The sequence below is a fragment of the Anomalospiza imberbis genome, chromosome 25 (genome assembly GCF_031753505.1).
Source record: "Anomalospiza imberbis isolate Cuckoo-Finch-1a 21T00152 chromosome 25, ASM3175350v1, whole genome shotgun sequence".
In the NCBI taxonomy this organism is placed as follows: Eukaryota; Metazoa; Chordata; class Aves; order Passeriformes; family Viduidae; genus Anomalospiza; species Anomalospiza imberbis.
The window spans coordinates 6,611,640-6,635,441 of record NC_089705.1 but is presented as its reverse complement, the minus strand read 5'-3'; the positions used below and the strand labels follow the sequence as shown (position 1 = coordinate 6,635,441).

At 59.2% G+C, this 23,802-nt stretch overlaps 3 protein-coding genes across 5 annotated transcripts; 2 read left to right on the top strand and 1 right to left on the bottom strand.

The window, feature by feature from the left end:
* Window positions 1-4,563: 4,563 nt before the first annotated feature.
* NUDC (nuclear distribution C, dynein complex regulator) lies at window positions 4,564-12,703 on the bottom strand. Of its 2 annotated transcripts, none has more exons than XM_068172763.1 (9): window positions 12,545-12,703; window positions 11,444-11,521; window positions 9,392-9,592; window positions 9,013-9,109; window positions 8,563-8,669; window positions 7,968-8,162; window positions 7,311-7,394; window positions 7,102-7,220; window positions 4,564-5,429 (listed from the first exon to the last, which is right to left on the bottom strand). In XM_068172763.1, exons 1-9 carry the CDS (start codon window positions 12,638-12,640, stop codon window positions 5,378-5,380), a joined length of 1,029 nt encoding a protein of 342 aa, XP_068028864.1. In that variant the 5' UTR covers window positions 12,641-12,703; the 3' UTR covers window positions 4,564-5,377. The 2 variants fall into 2 exon arrangements, with proteins under 2 accessions (XP_068028864.1, XP_068028865.1); XM_068172764.1 differs by having other exon boundaries at window positions 8,563-8,676; window positions 9,023-9,109.
* Window positions 12,704-12,848: 145 nt separating this feature from the next.
* Window positions 12,849-15,831, top strand: NR0B2 (nuclear receptor subfamily 0 group B member 2). Its single transcript, XM_068172766.1, has 2 exons — window positions 12,849-14,353; window positions 14,885-15,831. The coding sequence occupies exons 1-2, from the start codon at window positions 13,828-13,830 to the stop codon at window positions 15,154-15,156; spliced, it is 798 nt and encodes a 265-aa protein (XP_068028867.1). The 5' UTR covers window positions 12,849-13,827; the 3' UTR covers window positions 15,157-15,831.
* Window positions 15,832-17,261: 1,430 nt separating this feature from the next.
* Window positions 17,262-22,844, top strand: GPATCH3 (G-patch domain containing 3). Of its 2 annotated transcripts, none has more exons than XM_068172487.1 (7): window positions 17,262-17,614; window positions 18,150-18,649; window positions 20,519-20,693; window positions 21,429-21,488; window positions 21,730-21,851; window positions 22,004-22,131; window positions 22,489-22,844. In XM_068172487.1, exons 1-7 carry the CDS (start codon window positions 17,269-17,271, stop codon window positions 22,706-22,708), a joined length of 1,551 nt encoding a protein of 516 aa, XP_068028588.1. In that variant the 5' UTR covers window positions 17,262-17,268; the 3' UTR covers window positions 22,709-22,844. The 2 variants fall into 2 exon arrangements, with proteins under 2 accessions (XP_068028588.1, XP_068028589.1); XM_068172488.1 differs by having other exon boundaries at window positions 17,262-17,649; window positions 18,260-18,649.
* The last annotated feature ends 958 nt before the right edge of the window (window positions 22,845-23,802 follow it).

The following is a 23,802-nucleotide window of genomic DNA, read 5'->3' as shown; positions in this document are numbered from 1 at the left end:
CTGACCTGCCAGCAGCTCTCCTCACCCCTCTGCCCAGCCCTCCGTGTTTCCCCTGGGAGAGCCTGGAGCAGGTGAGGGGGACACTTGATCCACTCCTAACTTTCTGTGGTTCAGAACTGGGCTGTTGACTGTTCTGCTAAAAAACCCCTTCCAATCCCTTGGTTTGCTTCAAAAGGAAAGGCTCCTGAGAGTGGCAGCAGAGGCACTGCTGGTCCCTGCCTTTCCCTGTGGGCACTCAGCACCTTGTCCTTCCCTTTGCTGCTCTCTGGCAGGCAGTGGGAGCCAGGAGATGGGCACTGCTGTCCCGAGGGCTCAGTGCCAGCTGACCTGGAGGGCTGCAGCAGGAGGAAGCTGCATCTGTGGCCACGTGGTTGTTTATCACAAAGCAAACGCGTCAAGCCATGGGACTTGTTTGGAGTTTTGGGTGCCCTCGGACATGAGCAGAAAACACTTCAATGAATTTACCAGCCATAGGATAAACACACCCACTGGATTTTGGGGAGAGGGAAGCCCAACTAGGCCCTGGGCTTTGGTGTGGACCATGGTTTTGTGCCTCAGTTGGACTGAAATGTGCCTTAGTGGAACTGAAATGTGCCTTAATTGAACTGAAATGTGCCTTTTTTTAATAGCTTGTGATTGCTCTTCAGAGATTTGGGCAGAGAGGAAGGATTTAATTCCTCTCACGAGCTCTCAGGCTTCTTTAAAAGGCCAAAACCCTTTGAAATGGACAGTTCCAGTCCCTGTTAGAGCCTGTTTCTGTAAACCACTGTCTGTTTTCAGAGTGTGCTTCCAGAAATCAGGGGCATTACTGAGACCACACCTGGAGACACTGACAGAGATATTTCAAAGATAAAGGGAAGAGACTGAGCCTCGGATTTGGCTTCCTCTCCCTGTTTTGTGTTTAAAGCTGTTGGTTTATAAGAAATCAAGTTTATACAAAGAAAAGACAAGAAGCAAGGCCAGGCTGGGACTCTCAGGGGAGCTGTGTGAGGTCACCTCCTTCCGAATGCTGCCCATCCTGAGGGACCTGCTTGGCTTCTGCTTCTCATGGGTTTGTACGTCGTTATTTGGACAGGTTTCCTCAGAGCTGCATGCTGAGGTGTCACACAGGTCACACTGACACGGCTCCGTGGGCTGTGCTTTGGAGACGAGGGGTGAGCTGGGCTTGCAACGAGCTGCAGTCACTGGTACAGAGCAAATACACATTTTTAGTGGCTAGTCTGGGTATGAAGAGTGAGCATGTGGGGATTAAACTAGCCAAAAAAAAACCCAAGCCCCCCAGAAACTCACTAAGAGGAAGACTGTCAACTCGATGGTCCCTGAAGCTGGTTCACCTGTGGTGTCTTACGGGATTCTTTTGCACTCATTGGCCTTAAATGTTCTGGTTTGGTCTTTTTTATAAAGTAAAAGTTGTGCTCCCTACTGTGCTATGACTTTTACATTCCTGTTTTCATCAGCCTGGGGATCCTGGGGTGGGGTTGCACAGAGGGTGGCTGATTCCTGCAGCCCCAGATGGACAAAGACATTTCCCTTTGGTAGCTCCAGGGGGATCCTGAATGCCAGGTTGGTGTCTGGATGCAAATGAAGAAGCCTCTGGGGAAGTGTTTGTTGTCATGCAGGGAAACCTGGACCTTCCCTGGGCACTGAGCTCTGGAAAAGCTGAGCCTGGGGGGAGAATTCCCAGGTTGTCCCTGTGATGTCACCAGCCCGTGGCAGCAGATGTGGGGTTTGCTCTGCAGGATCAGCTCAGGGATGGAGGGTGGCCCAGCCTCTGACCCTGTGACTTGAAGGACCAGTTCTGCACTTCCCAATTTCAGAACAAACCCCAGGATAACCTGCAGGGCTCCATTCCTGGCTGCTGACCTTCCCTCACCCTCCTGGGGCAGGGGTTGGGCAGGTACCCTGGGGGGTTTCCCACAGGTGCACAGGACCAGGATGTGTTTCCTGGGAGGATTTCAGAGCCATGAACAGGTAAATGCTGCCTTCTCTCGGCTGGGAAGGGTCTCTGGGGATGTTTTTGTGTCTGGAGCCCTCAGACCAGCTGGGTGGGGACTGTCAGCCCAGTTGTGTTCAGCAGCTTCCCAGTTTGCTCCATGGGCCTGGGTTTCCTTGCTCACATCCGCACATGGGATGAGTCCATGGGTTTTTGTCTGCAGGAAGTTGTTTGCTGTGGATGGAGCTGTCTTGGCTCTTGCTGGAGTGGTTTTTGCTCTGGGCATTAGTGTTGAGTGTTCTGCTGAGTGAGCTGACAGGGTTGCCCAAGTGGAGACCTCACAAAACAAGAGCCTTTACCTGGCCACACACCTGTGGAGGTGTTCTCTCACACAGGTACTTCCTTCTGGGAGCCTGACTCAGCACCTGGCTTTTCCTGAAGACATTGTTTGGTTTTATTGAGCTTTGTTTTGCCAGAAGAGTCTCCAGACACTCCCACTTTGTGGGTCCTTGCTGTGCTGTGCCCTCGGAGGGATCCCTGTCCTGCCCAGCCCGAGCTCTCCCCCTGCCCAGGGATCGAGTGAGGGCAGCCCGGGGGCTCTGCACAGAATGGCTGTAGGAGTGTTAAAGAAATCCCTCTCCATATCCACACCCTGAGCTGCTGAATTATTTATTTCAGTGTGGCTTAGACATTAGGAAGCAGATGGATGGACCCTAATTCCTCACAGCCTGGCCCTTGCAATAACAGAGCAGCTGAGGCTCCTCCTAAAACGACACGGTAACATCCAATACTCGCTGTTCCTGTTCCCTTCCTTGGGGTTTTGCTGTTCCATTGCTCTTCAGGATTGCTCAAAGCAGTCCTGGAGTCTGGGATATTTCCCAAATGCTGCAATATTCATTAATAAAAGCTAAGGAGCTGCTGTTAAAGGAGAAACCCAAATGACTGGGGCAAACTGTACCCTGTAGAAAGCTCTCTGCAGAGCCTGTTGTGCCTGCAAAGGCCTTGCTTTTACAGGAGATGGGGAGGGGCCCTGGGCTGGTGAGGAGCTCCGGGCTCTGCCCTCCGGCTGGTGGCAGCACCGAAACGGCTTCTCCAGGTGACCCGGCACCCCCAGGTGACCCGGTACCTCCAGGTGACCCGGCACCCCCAGGTGACCTGGCACCTCCAGGTGACCCGGCACCCCCAGGTGACCTGGCACCTCCAGGTGACCCGGCACAGGTATGGAGCGCCAGGGGGACCTCGGTGACCTGTCCCCGTCCAGCAGCGCCCTTCCTGCTCTGCTGGGGCTCGGCACCACACAGGGGCGTGTGTGCACCTTTGGATCCCGGCGCTCCTGGTGCTGCCCAGCACTTCCCTGCCGTGGGCACAGGGACAAGGCCACACTCGGTGGTCTCCAGGCACTCGGACTGAGGCTTTGCATTCCTTAAGCCTTAAGCAGCTGCTTGGACCCAGCAGGGTTTATCCCAGGGGAAGCTGCCTCAGGAAGCAAAAGGGTGCTCCCAACTCACTTTGGCCTGTGGACAGCGGTGGCCGGGGTGTTTGCAGAGGACAAGGCCGGCAGTGAAACACCTTCTGTTCCGCTGGCCGAGGGGCCGAAGTCCAGGGGCAGCTCTGGGATCAGCCACGTTCACAAACACGGCCCGGGCGTTCACCTCCTGCACGGGTCAGGGCACTGGGCATGGCCCCGTCCTCCACTGACTCGCCTTCCTCCCAGAACCTCTCCCCCAGCTTCCCTGCGGTTCCCTGACAGAGCTGAGAACAGGGTGAAGCTCGTCACACCCCAGAGCAGCCCAGCCCTCCCAGCTCACCTGTCCCACAAACCAGGGCTCAGTGCAGACAGGCAGCTAGCTCATTCTGGGGCTAAAACCTTCGAATCCAGCATAGTTCAACTTTTTTTACAAAAACAGGAGATGCTGCTCTTTTATCAGGGCCAAAGCACAGGCAGGCAGGTGGGTGTAGGGGATCTGTAAGACAAACAAGCAGGAAGATCTGGCCCAGAGCAGTCCAGAGACAGCTGCCCCGATCTGGGTCCTTGCTCACCCTCAAGGTCACTGCTCTGCTGGGTGAGGGCTGCTTTTTAACCCCAAGAGTCTGTAAAACTGAGAGACTTCATGCAAGCAGTGCTCTGCTGCTCAGAACACAACCCCACCACGCCAGGTGCTGCGCCAGGCCGGACTTTGCCCAAACAGGATTTTCAGCCGTTTGTGCCCATCCCTTGAGGAGGAGGTGGAAATGTTTGGGGGAGGCAGAGGGAAGAGCCACAGCAGCAGGGATCTTGGATAGAGCCCAGGCTCTCCGACACTCTCCTTGCTAGCTCGGCATAAAGGAGACCTGGGGCAAGGGTGGCTTCCTGGTGTGCTCACGTGCTGCTCTGGAGAGCAGAGCCTGGAGCAGCCACCCTGGGGTTTGAGCTGGCAATGGGGCTCAGCAGCACTCCTGAGCAAGACACAGCTCCCACTGCCACTTCCTGAGGGAGGGAGAGACCATCGGTCCAGAGCTGGGAGCATGAGAGGTATTCACAGGCAGCTGCAGAGAGCACAGGCACAGCACCCCCTGGCACCCCTTCCTTCTCCCTCCCAGCCTGGATCCCAGATCCCTTCTGCCACAGAAACCACACGCTCTGCCGCAGATATTCCACTTGTTTTCCTTTATGTTGCGCTGCAGTTTTAACAGAGACAGGAACATGCAGAGTGATGCCACTCGTCAGCAGGAGCTCGCACAGAGTGCGGCGGGGAGAGAGGCTCTTGGGAAAGAGGCAGGAGACACTCCCAGCAACAACAGCATCCCCAAAGCCCCCCACATCCTCTCCCACCCACAGCCACAGACTCTCCAGCCTCTCCTTGCTCCAGGACAGCAGGCTGACCTCTCCATCTGTGCTGGGAGCCCCGGAGTGCTCCAGCTGTCCCACTGCTGGCACAAACAGCAGCAGCAGCAAGGAGAAGCAGGGTCTGTCTCCACTGCAATAGCTGTGCTTTTCAACTGCTGTCTTCCCTTCCCAAGAAGGCAGAAACAGATTTATTTCACGAAATAAACTGACCCTTGTTTTCAAAGGAGAGCAGGAGGGAGTAGAACTTGGGAGTACCTGTGCCAGTGGCAAAGAGCAGATGAGCAGCTCGGAGCAGCCCAGGGAAGTGAGGCAATACCTTAAGGATTTATCCCAAAACCTCCCAGGTCTGGCTCTCTCAGCCCTAACACCCTTTTGGCTCTAACCCCTCCTTCTCTCCTCACTGCCCTTTGGGAATTGTGGCAGATGGCTCTGTCTGGAGCTGCTCTGGGGCCCTGCCTGCTGCTCCCAGGACACTGAGGGTGACTGAGCAGGTGCCTCCACAGCAAGCTCGGGTGGGGGATGCTGAAGTTTTACTTGCCCAAGGTGAGGAATATCCAACCAAACATATCCTGCCCTATTCAACGGGCTGACTGAAAGAGGGTGGGAAGGGGGAGAGCTCAGTTGAATTTAGCCTTTGAAAAGTCCATTTCTGGATGCTGTTCCATGAACCTGCAAGGAAAACAAAGGCAAGAGTTAGGGTGAGTCAGCAGGAGCCAAACAGCTCTGTTTGGGGAGGGAAGGGTTTCTGCTTCCTGCACTGTGGAGTTTTGCTGCAACTCCACGCCCTCCACAGCAGGGAGGGTTCTGCTGAGCTCCTTGGGACACATTCCCTGGACTTTCCCTACAAACACCTTTTCCTCGGGTCAGTGGGAGCAGCATTCCTGCCAGCCTAGCAGGTCAGCAAGCCCAGACACACGGGAGTTGTTCATTCTCAAACACACACCCTTCACTGCTGCCTCTGGGCTGGACACGTAGCAGCCACCCCACTGACTGTGGGGCAGAGGGGAGATGGTGAAAGCAGATTAGGGCTGAAGCTCCAGCCTGACAGCTTTACTGGGAATATGGGGAATAGCCCCAGTGCTCTGACAGTAAAAACTCAGGGAGGACATGACCAGAGGTATCTGCTTTCACTCCAGGTGCAACCTGATTTCAAATGTACTGCAGTCCCAGCAGAGGGAATCACAGAATGGTGTGGGTTGGAAGAGACTTTAAATATCCTCTTATTCCAACCCCCTGCCGTGGACAGGGACACCTTCCAGGGACTATTTGGACTCAGGTTGCCACATCAGGGAGTTCTGAGGGCAGTGCTCTGTGCCCAGGAGTGCCCAGTGCACACAGAGGCTGCTCTGCTCTGCTCCCCAAGGGACACAACACATCACAGCCCTGTGGAGGACTCACACACACCGTGCAATTACTTGGTCTCCTTTGTGTTCCCATCTCAGGGTTTCCCCTGGAATACCCCCACAGCATTTCCACTTTCCACTTCCAGGGCCATCTGTGCTGTGAGGATCATGTCCTTGTCTGGCAGCCAGGACAGCTCCACTGGCAGACATCAGCACCCACATGGGTGTCACTGAGGCGCCTTTGCCCTGGACAAAGTCTAAACTTCCTCTCCATCCTTTGCCAGCCAAACTTCCAGAGCACCAAACAAGTGGCCCTGCCAGCGAGGTGTCCTGCATGTGGCTTCCTGGGAGCAGAGGGTGCTTCCCATCCCACTGACCACCTGCCTGGGCTCTGCTCTGGGCAAACCCCCCTCAGCTTCACAGAGAAGCTTCTGGCACTACAGGTAAAGCCAAGGGAAGCAAGAAGTCAGGTCAGCCACAGGAATCCTTCACCCAGAGATAAGGTGTGGGGCTGCACTTGCTGAAGAAGCTGTGTGACCCAGAATTGCCTCCACACCTTCCCAAATGGCCTTGGGAGCTGCAGGAATCATTTCTCTGCCACAGTGCATTTATGCCAAACAGGGCAGTAAAGCCATAAAAGTGGCTTGGTGACACCTGTCTGGAGGCAAGTGCAGGGAGGGAGGGGTGATTAGCTGGCTACCGAGGGAGATTAGACACCAATCAAGACCATGTTAAAGTTCAGCAGAGATGGCACCTCCAGTTCTAAACGTGCCTTCTGGACTTGAAATCAGCAGATGAAGACAATTCCAGAGCTGGGCTATTCCCGGATTTTCCCACTAGGCTTTCTACCCCCACAGGCTTTTACAGACACTGGTGGTTGGCCAACGATACAGAGATGTGCAGACGTGAGCATGGCTAGGACTCAAGGCCAAGCTGCTGTTCCCTTATTTGTGCCAGAGAGGAAGGCAAAGCCACGCAAGGGCACGAGCTGCACCCACTTTTTCAAAATATCCTGCTTCTTCTGCTCATCAGAGGTGGGCAGGCCCATGGACTTCTGTCGTTGGTCATACATCATCTTCTCCACCATGCTGCGAGTTTCGCTGTCCAGGTCTGACAACTGAAAGCAAGATGCAAATTGGAACAACTCTGGGCTCACCTGAGGTAATTCCCGAGCAGGCTCTGTCCCATAAAACAGAGGAATTCTTACCTTTGAATTCTCTGGATTAATTTTCTTGGTGTTGATTTCTGGGTCTGTGGAGACCAGTTTGTTCCACCATTCCATTTTGTTGATCTAGAGGACAAAGAAGCAAAACCAGTTTATCATTCTTGGATTTGTTCTAGGGTTTTTAAGTCTCAGTCACAGGGAAAAAAATTATGGAATCAAACTTTATTTGACAGTTTTCTAAATATCAGTAAAATCTGAACATAGATAAAGGGCATTTTTTGTTTCAAATTACTTTAGGCAGCCTAAATTTTCACAGCTGGGAGATCTGAGAGAATGTCAGATGTCCCATTTGGCGTGACATAAATGGGATTAAACAAACCACCTGGAGAGGCCCAGAGGGGACACAGGAAGGGACACAAGGAGGTCTGTCCCTGGATTTTCATGTCACTAACAGATGTCAAAACACACTAAAGGACAACATTAAAATGACTGATTTCCTTCCAGCTTTTCCTGAACTGCTGAGAAATACACTGGGTATCCTGGAATAGCATAAAATTAGGCTGAAGATGGGGGAACTTAAATACCCCACTACCAGTGGCACCAGACACTGTGCCCAGGACAACCACCGTGGCCCTGTTTCAGCTGAGAGCCCAGAAGAGGCAGCCACGCCTGACTCCTGCCCAGCCCGTCCCGCTTTACCTTCTCCAGGTGCACGGTGACTGTTTTGCCATCCTCAATGAGCCAGGAGCTCTCCTCCACCTTGACCTCGTTGAAGAGCTCCCCGTCAATGACAGGAGGGTGGCCCTTGAGGCTGACCTTGAGGCGGCGTCTCTGGATATCGACCACCACGTCCTTGCCCTTCAGCCTGAAGCTCACCTTGAAGGGGACAGCCAGCTGCAGCAAAAAGGAGCAGATCTGAGCAGCTGGGCAGGGAAATTCCTCCTTACCCTCCCCTGCTGCTGGTCCAAGCCTTTCTGCCTTGGTTTCACCAGAGCCAGACAGAGCAGGGACTCTTTTCCTTGAGGTCCTGAGCGAGCAGGAGGTGAAAGGAAGGGACCATAAAAAGGGAAGCAGATTTCAATGCCCAGTTAAAACAAGACCAAAACTTGGCAACGTACAGCTCCTGGGAATTTTACTGAGTTACCAAGCTCTCTGCCAGCTATTGAAACAGTGCTGTTTGCAACAAACTTCCAGAGGCAACTGAGACACAGGGAATTGGCTTCACCTCTTACCAGCACCTGCTCTTAGCCCCTGTCTCAGGTTCCTCAGATCCTGGTCAAAAAGCACTACTTACGTCCAATTCTGAAAGAGTCTGTGTCCATCTATAATTTGGAAGGTCAGCTCCATTGCCAGAGTTGGGCTTAAGTTTTCCTTTATCCTTCTCATCTTCCTCTTCATCATCTGATCCCTAAGCAATCCAAGGCAAGGAAAAAAGCTTTTCCAGTTTCCACTGTAACAAGTTGTTAGCATTTTATATCCACTTAAATTTAGCTCCATAATTAATAGCTGCTTCTGGTAAAACATGACTACACGACTAAAACCCATAAGCCCTCTGTACTGACACATTTAGGAATTATGTACTTCTAAAGCCAAATTTTCTAATTTGTATTTTCAAAGTGTGTGTTTTGGACAGGGCTTGGAGTAAGCTGGTGCAGTGGAAGGTGTCATGGCAAAGGGTGAAGAGGATGAGTTTTAAGGTCCCTTCCAACCCAAACCATTTTATGGCTCTAAAGTATCTCCAGACAGAATTTTACCTGTTTGTTGGAATCTGAAGATTCACCTTCCTCCTCCTCCGAGGGTTTCACTGGGACACTGTTAGCCTGCCCTTGTGCCTCTTTCTTCTGTTTGGAAAGAGAAGAGCAGGAACGGTCAGCCAAGACCTGGCACTCTGTGTCACCTCCTGAGCTGGCACTAGATGGCCTCAGCCTTTCAGCTCCAGCTGAAGAGCACCACTCACTGCATCCCACTTTGAAAACAGGGAATTTTCAGCCCTCAGAAAAGTCACGGGAAAGAGGTACTGCCGAGGGGAACACCTTGCACAAAGAGCAAGCCTGAGCCGCTCCAACCCCTCAGAGCCCCGGGGAGGACAAAGCTGCACGTGCAGGTAGCTGACAGGCTCTCACCTGGCTGATTTCGAGCTGCAGCCTCTCTGCCTCCTCGTCTGTGAGCTCCTTGATGCGCGGCTCGCTGTCGGGCTGGCGCTGGCTGGCCAGGCGCGCGGCGCGCTCGGCCTTCTCGCGCCGCTCGGCCTCCTGCCGCGCCTTCTTCTCCCTGCGCTCCTTCTGCGCCAGCTTGTTGTGGTGGCTGAAGGCCTCTGTGATCAGCTGAGGGACAGGGCACACGGGGTTAAACAGCACCACCCACTGCACACCTTAACCCAGCCAGCTCGCTCTCCTCAGGAGCACAAGAACATCTGCTGAGTCACACAGAGGCTGGGAACCTTCCCTTCATCTTCGCCCAATTTTTCTGACTGGAAATTGAGAGATTTTGCAATTCAGAAAACAGAGGAGGAAGTGAAAAGGGAGGAAAAAGATAAAATTCGAAATATTTAAATGTAGTCCTTCCTAGTTACACAGGGAGTATGTTTCCAGGAGACTGCAGTGAAATAAAATCCTCCAGTTATTTTGTCCTTCGTGCAATTCCAGCAGGACGAGCTGATGCCCAACCCAGCCACCTGAAGCTACTCCATACCTCCAGAACAGCTGGACACACCAGATCCAACTTTTTTACCTACTTCTGACCTTTCCCAAACCCAGCCTTTTCTCCAGATGGAGCCTCAGTGCCACAATTTAGAGGAGAAACGCTTGAAGCCCTTGTTTTTACACTGAGGGGTGAGCTCCTCCATAAATCTTTTGTTTCAGCCTCACTCCCAGTTCTCCGAAGGTTGTTGTGACTCTGGGAGGCAAAATCCCAAGGTCTCTGATGCCAAGGGCCGCGTGCTCAGCGGGAAAGCTGAGTACACAGGCAGGGAGCCAGAGAATTGCCCCAGGGTCGATAAGGCCAGGGGTGCTGTGCACAGCAGCACGTAGGTGAGCTGAGGTCTGCCCCAGAAAATAACACAGACAGATCCTCAGAAAGGAATCAGAGGGATCATTTATTTATATATATAGCCCAGGAGCTTCGGGGTGGGGGGGAAATCCAGAACCTTTTCCAAGCGAACTGTAGATTGTAAGCAAGCACTGAGTATTTCTGCTTTGCTTTACAAGCAAGGATTGTTTACACAGCTCGGCTCCAGCGTCTCCTGGAGTACAGAAGGCAAGGTGTGCATCCCCCGGGATGTCCCAGCCTGTTCCCAACACCATGACCCAGGGTGAGGAAACCACCTTCAGTGCCTGACCTTGTCCATGTCACTGCCCACACCACGAGCCTGCTGAAATGGCCCCCAAAACATGCAGTGACTTTCCCACCCTCTCCTTTCCCTTTCCTGCCAAGGGCTCAGCAGGGCTGGGGAAGCAGCTTCTTCCCCATTTGTTGTGGTTCCCGTGGTGTCAGAGCACTTTTCCAGGAGGCCATGAAGCACTCTGACAGGTGCCACCCCCCAAGGCACGAACGCTTTTCTTTCACAGGCATAGACTTGCCAAGGACAGTAGCCAGGCACCGCTGAGTTGCCACTCAGGTGGGACCACAGAGCCCCCGGGAACGGGGGAGATCTGCTCTCCATTCCAAGAAAAACGACAGCAGGGTTCACCTTTCTTTCTTTCAGAGAATCACAGGATGTTTTGGGTTGAAAGGACCTTAAACCCCTCCAGTTCCAGCAAGGGCTCCCTGCAGGAGAGGGGACGCTCCCTCCGGCTCCCCAGCCCAGCCAAGGGGCAGCTGCATGTGCAGAGCCGTGGACTTTGTGTTTTTCCTGGCCTGAACAAACAAGGCGACCATCACCTGCTGGGGTCATCACCTGCTGTGTCACCGTTAAGTCAGTGTGTCTGGCAGGTTTGCTTTCCAAACTAGCCTTTGGCCAGAGCCTGGCAGCAGACCTGCACTGAGGTACCATCCCAGCAGGGAACTGTGTGCTCCTCACCTCTGACAGGGGCAGCTCTGGGTTTCCTTCCCTCGGGAGCTGCTGGTGCCCACGTGCACCCACATGCTGGGAGCTGCTCAAGCAGGGGACCCCTGGCATGGCAGACACGGGTGGGATGGAAGGGAGAAGAGTTAAAGACCTGGAGGTTACTTTTTACCTTCTCTGCTACTCCGTCCTCTCCCCCGGTGAAGAAATCCGTCTTCCTCCTCAGGAAGCTGAAGAAGGTGTTCACGAGCTGGGGAACAGGGAGAGGGAAAAGGACCAGTGAGCCCAGGTCACTGAAAGCCACCTGGTGTCCCTGGAGCAGCCTTTCTCCTTTGTCCTCCCTATCTGTGGCTGTGCCAGCACTGCCCTGGCATCAGCCCCGTGAGCGCTGCCTAAAGAACAGCCTCAGCTGTGCAGAGCCTGCACGGAGGGGCTTCTGTGGCCTGCCTGAAGAAAGGCAGCAGTTTATTCCCAGCTCCTGCTCCCACAGCCCAAGCTGTTATCCCAGGCAGGAATGGATTTATGCAGGCATACACACCTACGTCCCATACATATATATATTTATATATACACATAGCATGTTTTGCCTCTTTGCACACCTAAAAGCATGCAAACTCCTTATTTTTACAGCTGCCAGGGACCACCGATGCATGAACCAGCACCTCCAAACCGCCTCTGGAAACCCATGTTCTCCTTGAACTTGGCTGACCTTTATTTCCCAGGAATCCTGTCCCGTGGGGGCTTCACTCCGAGGTTTTGCCACAACACGAGGGGCTGTTACAGGACCACTTTTTATTGAAAATTAATTCTGAGTGGGATGTTCCCACAGCCCCCAGCCCTGCTGCCGGTCATGCCCTGGATCCCGGAGGCCCCAGCCAGAGGAACCGGGCTGGGACCGGGCTGGGTGAGCAGATCCCGAGCACGAGGGGATCCCACGATCACGGCCAGGCCTCACGGGGTTGTGCTGGAGGGTGAACGGGGGAGCTCGATCCTGCCCTGTGGCGCTTTGCACCGCTGTGACCCATCGCAGGCACTACCGGGGCACCGGGGCCGGGGTGCGAGGCCTCGGTGAGGGCGCCGCGGCGCCTCGTTAACACCGCGCTAATTAACGAGCGGGGCTGGCGCTGCCGGGGGCCGTTATCGCCGCTCCAGGAGCGGCGCACGTGTGTCCCCTGCTCCACGTGCCGGGGCGGGGCCCGAGGAGGCCGGGCCGCTCCCCGCTCGCTCCTCCGGTCCTGCCCCGCCCTCCCCGCTCCCGTGCCTGCGGCGCTACCTCGCGCACGCCGCCCTGGTGCTGCTGGGCCATGGCGAGCAGCATCCCGTCGAAGCGGTCCTCCTGCTCCGCCGCCTCCTCCGCGCTCAGCCCCATCGCGCCGCCGCTCCCGCACCGGGCCGCCACCGGAACCGGAACCGGAACCGGAACCGGCGGCCGCGGAAGCGCGAGACCCTCCCCGCCCGCCAATCCCAGCGCGCCTTTGCACCGCCCTCTCCGCTGATTGGTCGCGAGGGCTGTCACTCTCCCAGGAAAGGGCGGGGCGCGAGGCGCGGCGGGGTTGTCATGGCGACGGGCCGGGCGGGCCGCGGTGCCCGGGGCGCGGAGCGGGCCCGGGCCTGGCCCCTCCTGCCCGGGAGCCGAGCGCGAGAAGGGCCCCTGGGCCTCCTTGTCTCCAGGCCGAGCCCCCCCCCGCTCCCTCAGCCGCTCCTGGGGCTCCAGCCCTTCCCCGGACAGCTCAATGTCTGTCTTGCAGTGAGGGGCCCAAAACCGGGCCCAGGGCTTGAGTGCGGTGCCACCTGAACAGTCGCTGCCCACCTCGGCTCGTGTTCAGCTGCTGCCGACCAGCACCTCTGGGTCCCTTTCCACTGGGAAAATGTGACCATTTTGGCTTTTTTTCTGTACTTTTCTCTCATTCTGCAAATGGGAGCATTTTCCCTTTCCCAGCCCCGTGTTTCCTCTGAGAGACGCGACCCCTGGGCCCGTCACAGCCTGCCGGTTCACCGGGTTCCTCTTCCTCCACCACAACAAGAGGCTCCCGGGCAAGGCCAGGCAAACAGCTGCTGATAACACAACTTCCAGGTTGCTCTTCCCAAGGCCGGGCGCCGGGGCCGTTGAACGCCGGGCCCAGACGAGCGCCCCGTGTTTGTCTGTGAACCCTGGCAGCGACACCTGCTCGATGGGGCCTTGGTGCCATGGTACAGCCTGGGGTAATGACTCTGTTTATCCTGTTTGGGTAATCCCGATAAGGCCACACAACCCCTCCCCGCCGATTCATTGAGAAAAACGGCCGTTGACCGCGCCGGGAACTCGGCTGGCCCGGCCAATCGGCCCGGCAGCAACGGGGTTGGTCGGGTGGTTTAATGAGGGCTGCTTAATCAGGGCGGTCAAGGCTGCGGAGGGGTGTTCACTGTGACCCAGCCTTATAAGAGCTGGCTGGAGCAGCCACGGGCTGGCAGAGCTGGCAGGACGGGGACAATCCGGCCTGTGGCAGATTTCGGAAGGGGTTTTGTGTCTCTCTCTCTCTCCCACCGGCTGAGTTTCCACGAGGACCTGGCTCAGCCATGAGCGCCGGCGTGGATGCGGGCTGCGAGGGGTGCCGGTGCCACGGCAAGGACAGGCACCCCGCCATCCTGTACACCCTCCTGAGCCAGAACCTGCGGCCCGGCGCGGCCCGGCAGCGCTGCCTGTGCCCCCAGCGCCGCACCGTGTGCCTGCGCACGCCGCACCTCACCTGCCGGGCCGCCTCCCACGTGCTGGTCAAAACCATCAACTTCATGAAAAACGTCGCTGCCTTCCACCTGCTGCCGCGGGAGGATCAGCTGCTGCTGCTGGACAGCTGCTGGGTGCCCCTGTTCCTGCTGGGGCTGGTGCAGGAGATGGTGACCTTCGAGGTGACGGAGGCCCCGGCCCCCAGCATGCTCAAGAAGATCCTCCTCAGCGGCCAGAGCAAAGGGCAGGAGCCCGAGGGGACACAGCCCACGCTGGCGGCCGTGCAGCGGCTGCAGTGGTGCCTCAACAGCTTCTGGAGGCTGGACCTGAGCCCCAGCGAATTCACCTACCTGAGGGGAGCCATTCTCTTCAATCCAGGTGAGTGCCAGGCCCTCGTGGCTGTGCCGGCCAGCACTGGCAGCTGGACACAGAATCACGGCGTCCCAGAGCCACTGAGGCTGGGAAAGATCTCCAAGACCTTGGAGTCCCCCCTGTGCCACTCCCCACCTTGTCACCAGCCCAGAGCCCAGGGATGGGGGTCCCTCCACCTTCCCAGGTGAACGCAGACCTCGTGGCTTGGAGATGCTCAGAGATGGGCAGGTGTGAGAGCAGACAGGGCTGGTCACCTTTTCCCTAACTGTGGTCATTCCCAAATGCACTGGGAGGCAGGAAGGAAGGATGTCAAAACTTCTGCCCTCCCTGCAGACAATAAATCCTGCATTCCTTTACTTTTAAAGCCTGACTTTCCCAGTTACGTGCTTTCCCTCCTGGAACAGCTGTGCCTCAGCAGTGCTGTGTGCTCTCCTTAGTGTGACCTCAGAGATCCCTTGTGAGAAACGGGGAAGGGTGGGAATGGGAGAATCCTGGAGCTGTTTCCCATCCTTCCTCTGCCTCTGCTGTCCCTCGCAGACATCCCTGGGCTGAGGGCTGCCCTCTACATCGAGAGCCTGCAGTGGGAGGCGCAGCGGGCGCTCCGGGAGCTGCTGCACCCCGAGGACCAGGCGCGCTTCTCCCACATCCTGCGGGTCACCTCCTCGCTGAGGTCCATCCCCGCGGCCCTGGTCACGGCTCTGTTCTTCCGGCCGGTCATCGGGGGCGCGGCCATGGGGGAGCTGCTGGCCGAGATGCTGTTTGAGGCGCCGGGCTGGCCGCAGGCCCCGTGGCTGCCCCTGCCCTGCTGAGCCCGGGCGCGGAGCGCTCCGGACCCCGCGGGATCTCCGTGTGCCGCTGGCCTGCCTGGAGGAGCCCTGGGCAAGCAGCTGTGGCTCAGCAGGATCACAGCGGCTCCTGCTCCGCCTGGGCCGCTCTCCAGCCCAGGGAGTGTGAGTGGGCAAAGGGTTTCCTGCCCTGGTCCCAGTTTTTACTGGTTTTGCTGTGAGCTCCAAGCAGTGAGGGCTGTCCTCAGCTTGATCCAGTGGTGTCTGACAGCCTCAGTGGGATCACTGACCGATGGAATTAGCTCTGGGTCTGGCTTCTGTGCTTGGAATCTTAGAAACACTCAGGACATTTCTTCAGGGAAAAAGCGGGAGTGTTCAATACTACAGGGTGTACAGACTCACCCCTCTTTTCCTTAGATTCTCTCTTTCCTCCATAATTCCATGAAATACAACATGATTAAGAGCACTCAGCAGCACCTAAACCTACTGCACCTCATTTGGGGCTCTGGGCTTTCCTGTCTGTGTGAAAAGTTAAACCCAAGCAGAGCTGGTTTAGTGGGAGAGCCAAACCTCCCTGGAGTTAGAGCCAGGTGCACACCTGGAAAACTCGCTCCTCCTGCCTCCAACAGGTGAGGTGTCAGTATTTTATAAGTGTACATTCGTGTGGTTTGTATATAAGATGCAATAAATTATTTTTTTTAATAAAATGTTTGGTGTTTTGGAACATGGTGGTGCCTTTTAGCGACGGTGTTGAATTTGGGGTGTGCAGAAGAAACTGCAGGCATGGAAAAGACGGAATGGAATAAAAAGGGGTTTTCCATAAAGATCCATCTGGCACTGCAGACAGGCTGGTTGCTGTCAGTGGGAGTGCTGGACGAGCAGCCCCTGCGTGCTCCCAGCACACAGAAATCCCAGGGGCAAATCCCCACGTGCACCTTTCTCCAGGTGCCGAGCCTCTCCCGCGGGCGCTGTCGGAGGCTCAGCCAGCAGGCACAAACCCCATGTCCGTGGCTGGCACAGCCGAGGTGCCAGCTCAAGCCGCACCCGGCCTGCCCGTGCCACGGAAACACCCAGAATCTCGGCGGGCAGAGCTGCTGTGTCAGCCTGGGCCTGCCCTCCAGCTGGCCGCAGCGCCTGACGGCCCATCCCAGCCAGGGAGCCCTGGCTCAGGGCCGGGGCCAGCCCACGGGCAGCCACGGGGATCCCGGGGACAGGGGACGGCCGTGGAACCCGCCCGCGAGGGGGCCGGCAGCAGAGCCGGGGGCACTGAACGGGGACAGGGCCAGAGCCCTCGCGCGGGGCGAGTGCGGCTGCCCCGACACCCCAGAGCCCTGAGAGCCCGGGGCCTGCGACCCTCGGTCTGTGACCCCCGGGGCTTGTGACCCCCGGTCTGTGACCCCCGGTCTGTGACCCCCGGGGCCTGCGACCCCCGGTCTGTGACCCCCGGGGCCTGCGACCCTCGGTCTGTGACCCCTGGGGCTTGTGACCCCCGGGGCCTGCGACCCTCGGTCTGTGACCCCCGGGGCTTGTGACCCTCGGTCTGTGACCCCCGGGGCCTGCGACCCTCGGTCTGTGACCCCCGGGGCTTGTGACCCCCGGTCTGTGACCCCCGGGGCCTGCGACCCTTGGTCTGCGACCCTCGGGGCTTGTGACCCTCGGTCTGTGACCCCCGGGGCTTGTGACCCTCGGTCTGTGACCCCCGGGGCTTGTGACCCTCGGTCTGTGACCCCCGGTCTGTGACCCCCGGGGCTTGTGACCCTCGCTCTGTGACCCCCGGGGCCTGCGACCCTCGCTCTGTGACCCCCGGGGCCTGCGACCCCCGGTCTGTGACCCCCGGTCTGCGACCCTCGCTCTGTGACCCCCGGGGATCTGGCCCAGCCCTGCTGCCCCGGGGCCTGTTAAACGCCCCGCAATGGCGGATCTTGGTCCCCAACCCCTGTGACCTGCCGGGGTCCCTGTCCGCAGCCCCTGTTTCCCCCCGGGTCTCTGTCCCCTGTCACCCCCAGGCCCGGGGACCCCCAGGACGCCCCGTTGGCCGCGCGCTCCTCCGCCACCAGGCGGCGCCCTCCACCGGCCGTGCGTGACGTCATCGCGGAGCGTTACGTCATCGCCGCGCGCCAGCACCGGCGGGCCAAGATGGCGGCGCCCAGCGATACCGGCGATGGCGGCGCGGCCCGGTACTGCCTGGTGAGCGGCATCCCGGCCGCGCTCCGCTCCGCGCACCTCCGCGCCTACTTCAGCCAGTTCCTGGAGGCCGGCGGCTTCCTCTGCTTCCACTACCGGCACCGCCCCGAGCGCCCGCCCGCGGGCGACGGCGGCGGGGCCTCGGCGCCGCGCACCTGCTCCTGCCTGGTGTCCGTGCGGCCCGGCCGTGCCCGCCGCTTCGTCCGCATGTACTCGGGCAAGCGCTGGGTCGGGCCCGGCGGCGCCGCGCTGCCCGGCCGCTGCCTCATCCGCAGGGTCCGCCTGAGCCCCGGGACAGGTACGGGCGGGCGGGTCCCGGAACGGCACCGGCCGGTTAAAACTCCTCGTAGGGCTTCCTGAGCGCTTTAAAGCTGCTCCGAGGCAGCAAGAGCCCGCGTGGGCTCTGCTTATCCCCCTCCTGTTGGTGGGCGCCTGGATTTACCCGCTCCCGGTGGGGTGTGGGACCCCCCCAGAACCATCCCTGGTCTTTTGGGAGCCCCCCAGAACCATCCCTGGTCTTTTGGGAGCCCCCCAGAACCATCCCTGGTCTTTTGGGAGCCCCCAAAACCATCCCTGGTCTTTTGGGAGCCCCCCAAAACCATCCCTGGTCTTTTGGGAGCCCCCCAAAACCATCCCTGGTCTTTTGGGAGCCCCCAGAACCATCCCTGGTCTTTTGGGAGCCCCCCAAAACCATCCCTGGTCTTTTGGGAGCCCCCCAGAACCATCCCTGGTCTTTTGGGAGCCCCCCAAACCCATCCCTGGTCTTTTGGGAGCCCCCAGAACCATCCCTTGTGTCCTCTGGGACCCCAAAACCGTCCCTGCTCTCCTGCGAGCCCCCAGAACCACCCCTGCCTGCAGGCCCCCCAACGCTGCCCTCTGCCCCGCAGGCTCCCCAGACCCTCCCTGCTCCCCTGCGGGCCCCGGGGCTCCCCCCGGCCGGCAGGAGCAGGCCGGGGCGGCTGCCGGCGCGCCGGTCACCGAGGCGGAGCTGAAGCGGCTGCCCGAGTTCAACCCCCCGTCCTTCATGCCCTCTGGGAACGTGGGCACCCCGCTGCGCGTGTTCCTGGAGCTGATCCGGGCCTGCAGGCTGCCCCCCCGCCTCATCACCAAGCTGCAGCTGGATTTCCCCAGGACTGGCTCGTGCCGCAGGTATGGGAACGTGCCCTTCCAGTACCAGGACACCGAGACGGTTGCTGAGGAGGAGAGAGTTTACACGGCTGCAGGGGATGAGATCACGGAGGGAGAGGAGCCCGCGGGGGTGACTCAGCCGGCCCAGCCCCAGGAGGATGAGGAGGGGCAGGAGCAGGAGGAAGAGGAGTCAAACTCAGATGATGTAAGTGGAACATTCCAGCACCAGCCGGGCTCGGCTGTTGGAGCTGCGAGGGCAGATCCCGCTCTCAGAGCTCGTTTTTCATCTCTGACTTGGACACGTGCCTTGTTAAAACCAGGTTTAAAATAGGATTGCTCACCCCTTGGTGCACTGAGCCCCTCGGGGCGGGGACAGGGGTCCTGAGCCCCCCAGAACTGCTCAGCGTGCTCGTAGGGGCTGATCCCCAAGGGTCGGAGCAGAGGGGAGGCTGGCGCTGCCCAGCAGGTCCTGCCCTGCTGCCCGGCAGACGGGCCCAGCTCTGCTCTGCTGGGAGACGAGGTGGCAGAGCTCGGGACCACGTCTGTGCGCTGGCAGCGACGTGCAGAGCTGCACAGAGGGCTGGCCTCGGGTGCTCCTGCGCTGGGAGATGAGTCACTGAGGAAAGCGGCTGCAGTGACAAAGGCTCCCGCAGAACTGGGCAGGGCGGGAGCCATCCCACCCCTGTCCCTGGCAGACGCCAGTCTGGCCTGTTCTCCCAATCCTCTGTCACTACAGATCCCCAGGCAAGCCATTCCCGCTCTCTGCTCCACCACAGTTAACTCAGGTGCCAAATCTCTGCTGCAGTTGCACCCCGTTCGTTTCTCCTGGCAACGTGGGGCACAGAGAGCGCTTTGTTCCCTCCTTTATCCAGCTTTTTATTCAGTCTTTCCTCCTCCAGACTAAACAGGCTCCTCCAGCTGTTTCTCCCAGGCAGTTTCCTGGCTCTGCAGCCGTTCCTTGGGCTGTTCTTGGCTGGGTGATGGCTGTGCCCAGGACTGGGCAGGCAGCTCTGTGTCTGTGCCAGAGAGCTGCTTCCTGGGAGCCCACGCAATCTCCTGGGGGATCAGCTGCAGTGGAATTAATTCCTTGCCAGTGCTGACTCCAGGTCCAACACACCTGCTCCTTAAATGGGCATCAGCGGGGGCAGGTGGGGCCCCTGCGGTGGGGGTGCTGTGGGATTTCTCCTGCTGACTCTGGCACTGGTGTTAGTCAGGGATGAGCTCATCCCTCGTGTCGGGGCCTGAGCCCGCGAGCCCGGCTCTGCCAGCAGAGCTGCTCCAGGGGAGGGCGTTGGGAAGGGTCGGGGAGCAGCAGGGGGCTGAACTGCTGTCCCCAGCTCCATCCTGGGCTGAGCTGTGTCCACGTGTGAGGAGTGGCAGGGGGCTGTGCTGACCCCAGCTCCATCCCGGGCTGAGCTGTGTCCCCTGCAGGACGATGACACGTGTGAGGAGTGGCAGGGGGCTGTGCTGACCCCAGCTCCGTGCCAGGTTGTGCTGTGTCCACGTGTGAGGAGTGGCAGGGGGCTGTGGTGATGTCCCCAGCTCCATCCCGGGCTAAGCTGTGTCCCCTGCAGGACAGCGACACCTGTGAGGAGTGGCAGGGGGCTGTGCTGTCCCCAGCTCCGTGCCAGCCCCGCTGTGTCCCCTGCAGGGCAGCGACACATGTGAGGAGTGGCAGGGAGCTGTGCTGTCCCCAGCTCCGTGCCAGGTTGTGCTGTGTCCACATGTGAGGAGTGGCAGGGAGCTGTGCTGTCCCCAGCTCCGTGCCAGGTTGTGCTGTGTCCACGTGTGAGGAGTGGCAGGGGGCTGTGCTGTGTCCCCAGCTCTGTGCCAGCCCCGCTGTGTCCCCTGCAGGACGATGACACGTGTGAGGAGTGGCAGGGGGCTGTGCTGTGTCCCCAGCTCCGTGCCAGCCCCGCTGTGTCCCCTGCAGGACGATGACACGTGTGAGGAGTGGCAGGGGGCTGTGCTGTCCCCATCTCCGTGCCAGGTTGTGCTGTGTCCACATGTGAGGAGTGGCAGGGGGCTGTGCTGTGTCCCCAGCTCTGTGCCAGCCCCACTGTGTCCCCTGCAGGACGATGACACGTGTGAGGAGTGGCAGCGGCACGTGGCGCTGCACGAGGACGTGACGCAGCAGGAGCGGGCGCGGGAGCGGCTCTTCGAGGAGGAGATCGAGCTCAAGTGGGAGAAGGGCGGCTCTGGCCTCGTGTTCTACACAGATGCCCAGTTCTGGCAGGAGCAGGATGGAGGTGACCTTGGTGTTTGTGTCACTGAGCCCACGGGCTTAAACAAACTGTCCTGGCCAGCTGGAGCCACCAGCCCCTTGCCATGCTGGCCACCCTTGGGCACAAAGCTGGTCACCAGAGACCCTGTGGTGCTGCTGGCAGCCTCTTGGGTGGGCAGTGGGATTTAGGGGTCTCTTATGCCTTTTCCTGTGTGCTGGCACTGCTGAGGCACCACCCCAGGTGCAGAGCTGCGTCTGGTTCTGCAGCAGAGACGTGGAGCGGCTGGGGAGTGCCCAGGGCAGGGGCTGAAGCGGCTGGGAAGGGGCTCAGCCTGGAGAAAAGGGGGTTCAGGGGGGCCCTTGTGGCTCTGCACAGCTCCTGCCAGGAGGGGACAGCCGGGGGGTCGGGCTCTGCTCCAGGGAACAGGGACAGGAGGAGAGGGAACGGCCCCAGGCTGGGCCAGGGGAGCTCAGGGTGGACAGCAGCAGGAATTTCCCCATGGAAATGGGGGTCAGGCACAGGGAGGTGGTGGAGTCCCCATCCCTGGAGGTGTCCAGGGAAGGACTGGACATGGCACTCAGTGGTCTGGGCTGGTGACAAGGTGGGAGCTGGTCACAGCTGGGCTGAATGGTCTTGGAGATCTCCAATGATTCTGTGACTCCTTCCCATTTTGTTGGAGAAAACAGGGAGCTGGGCCACCAGCAAAGAGCTCCCCTGTGCCAGAGCTCACCAAAAGTGCTGCTTCCCTTCTCTTGGCAGACTTTGACGAGCAGACAGCCGACGACTGGGACGTGGACATGAGCGTCTACTATGACAAAGGTATCAGAGCTGAGCCACTCACCCCAGGGAAACCAGGGAAATTCTGACCATGCAGAATTTGGGAGCTCTTTGTCATTCTTTGAAAGCATCCAGGCTGCCAGTGAACCTGAAACAGTGTTTTTCTGGTCTGGCAGCACGGCTTGCCAAAAAGAACAGGTTCTGCCTCCTCTGCTGGTGCTCTGGGCAACATGATGGTGGTGCCCGGCCTCCCTGAGCTGTGCTGACTGTGCTTTGTCCCCAGATGGAGGGGATAAGGATGCCCGGGACTCGGTGCAGATGTGGCTGGAGCAGCGGCTCCGGGACGGGCTGGAGGACGGCTCTGTGTCAGGGCAGCACATTGGCACCTTCGAGAGGTACACCAAGGTGAGCTCTGCCTGCCCGGGCCAGGGCAGGGCCACGGTGGTGCCCACAGGACGTGGGGCAGGTCTCGGCCGTGGGAAGAGGGCAGAAGGCTCTGGGAGGATGAGGGTGGGATTTGTCCAGCGAGTCTGTGACGGTTTTTTCCCCTGTCCCAGGGCTTTGGCAGGAAGGTCCTGGAGCAGCAGGGCTGGACAGAGGGGCTGGGCCTGGGGAGCAGCAACTCTGGGATGGCCGAAGCTCTGGACAACGAGGGTCAGAACCCCCGGTGCAAGAGGGGGCTGGGGTAAGTTCCCTGGTGCCCTCCCAGCCGCTGTTCCCACCTCTGCCCAGGCTCACAGCAGCTGAGAGGCTGCGAAGGGAGCTGTGGGGACAGGGCTGTCGCAGGATCTGCCTCTCCCTGCACAGCTGGGGAGCTCCACAGCACTCCACAGCCAAACGGGCTGCTCCTGACAGCCAGGGTGCAGCAGGGCTGGGGCCACGTGCAGCTCTGTGGGAGCTGTCCCTGCCCGTGGCAGGGGGTGGAACTGGGTGGGTTTAAGGTCCCTTCCAACACAAACCATTCCAGGAAACCAGCTGGGAAGCACAGGGGTCCCTGATGGCCTCTGCAACCTCCAGCCAAACCTTTCCTGCTTCCCTCCAGGTACCACGGGGAGAAGCTGCCAACTTTTGTCAAGAGGAAGAAGCCCCGTGGTGACACTTCTGTTGTCATCTCCACCATCTACGATGACCCTGAGCCCCAGGACATGGGTGACCAGCTGCTCAGGCGCCAGCCCCCCACGGCCATGAAGTACAGGCAGGACATGGCCTTTGTCCGAGCGTCCCAGCCCGCCCTGGGCAGCCTCAGGGCCCAGCCACGCTGAGCAGGGACTGTCACAGCCTTTGTCCTGCTCCCCAGTCCAGGCTGGCTCCTGGTCTGAGTGTGGAGCAGGGTGTTTTTATATTTATTTTTTAGGAAAAATACAGATTTGTAATAAAAATCGCCACGGTGGGGGATTTCCCCCCACTGATTAAACCCTTCAGATGAAAGGAAATGTTCTCTGCGAATGGGGAAGGACTTGGGAGGGCTAACACTTCTATTCGTGCTGGGATCAACCAGATGTGTGTCTGAAGAAGCAGAACTCGGGGCTGAGGGCGGCCTGGGAGGCAGGGAAGGACAAGTACGGGCAGGGCACAGCCGCTGTCCTGCTGCTGCCAGCGTTCCTCGGGCCTGGCCGCCCCACAGCCCGGCAGAAGCTGCTGGGGACCAAAGGCTTGTCCCGGGGGAGCTCCCCGCGGCGTTCCCTGTGGCTGTGGGGAGCGGGCACTTCCCAGGGTGCTCTGCCCCGTTCTCCTGGCCCGGGCAGCGGCAGAGGGGACAGCTCCGTCCCCTTGCCCAGTGCTGACAGGCCGGGCCCTGTGTGACCGCCCTAAGGGGGGCAAGGGGGAAAATGCAGGAATTCCTCCTTCTACCTGCCGAGAGGGTGTAGCCAGGTGGGAGTCGGGCTCTTCTCATCAATGAGGGGCAAGACATTGTCTTAAACTGCGCCAGGAAGGTTGAGGGTGGACATTAGGAAGAATTTCAGAAAGGCAGATCGGTCTTTGGGAACCGGCTGCCCAGGGCGGCGGTGGAGTCACTGTCCCCGGAGGTGTTTAAGGAGAACCTGGGCGCGGCACTCAGTGCCATGGTGGTGTTTGGTCAGCGCTGGGGCTCGATGGTCTCAGAGGCCTTTTCCAACCCGACTGATTCTGAGATTTGGAAAAGAGCGGGGCTGGGGCTGTGCTGGACGGACAAAGCCGGCGCCGGGACTCGAACCCGCGACCTTTGCCCCGGCCGCGCGTCCCCCCGGCCGCCAGGGGGCGCTGTGGCAGCGGCGGCCGCTCCGCGCCCGGAACGCGGCGCTCGGGGCCCGCGGCCACCCGGACCCACAGCGGGGGCACCGGCGGCGGTGAGCGGCCTGCGGGGCCGGGGGCAGAA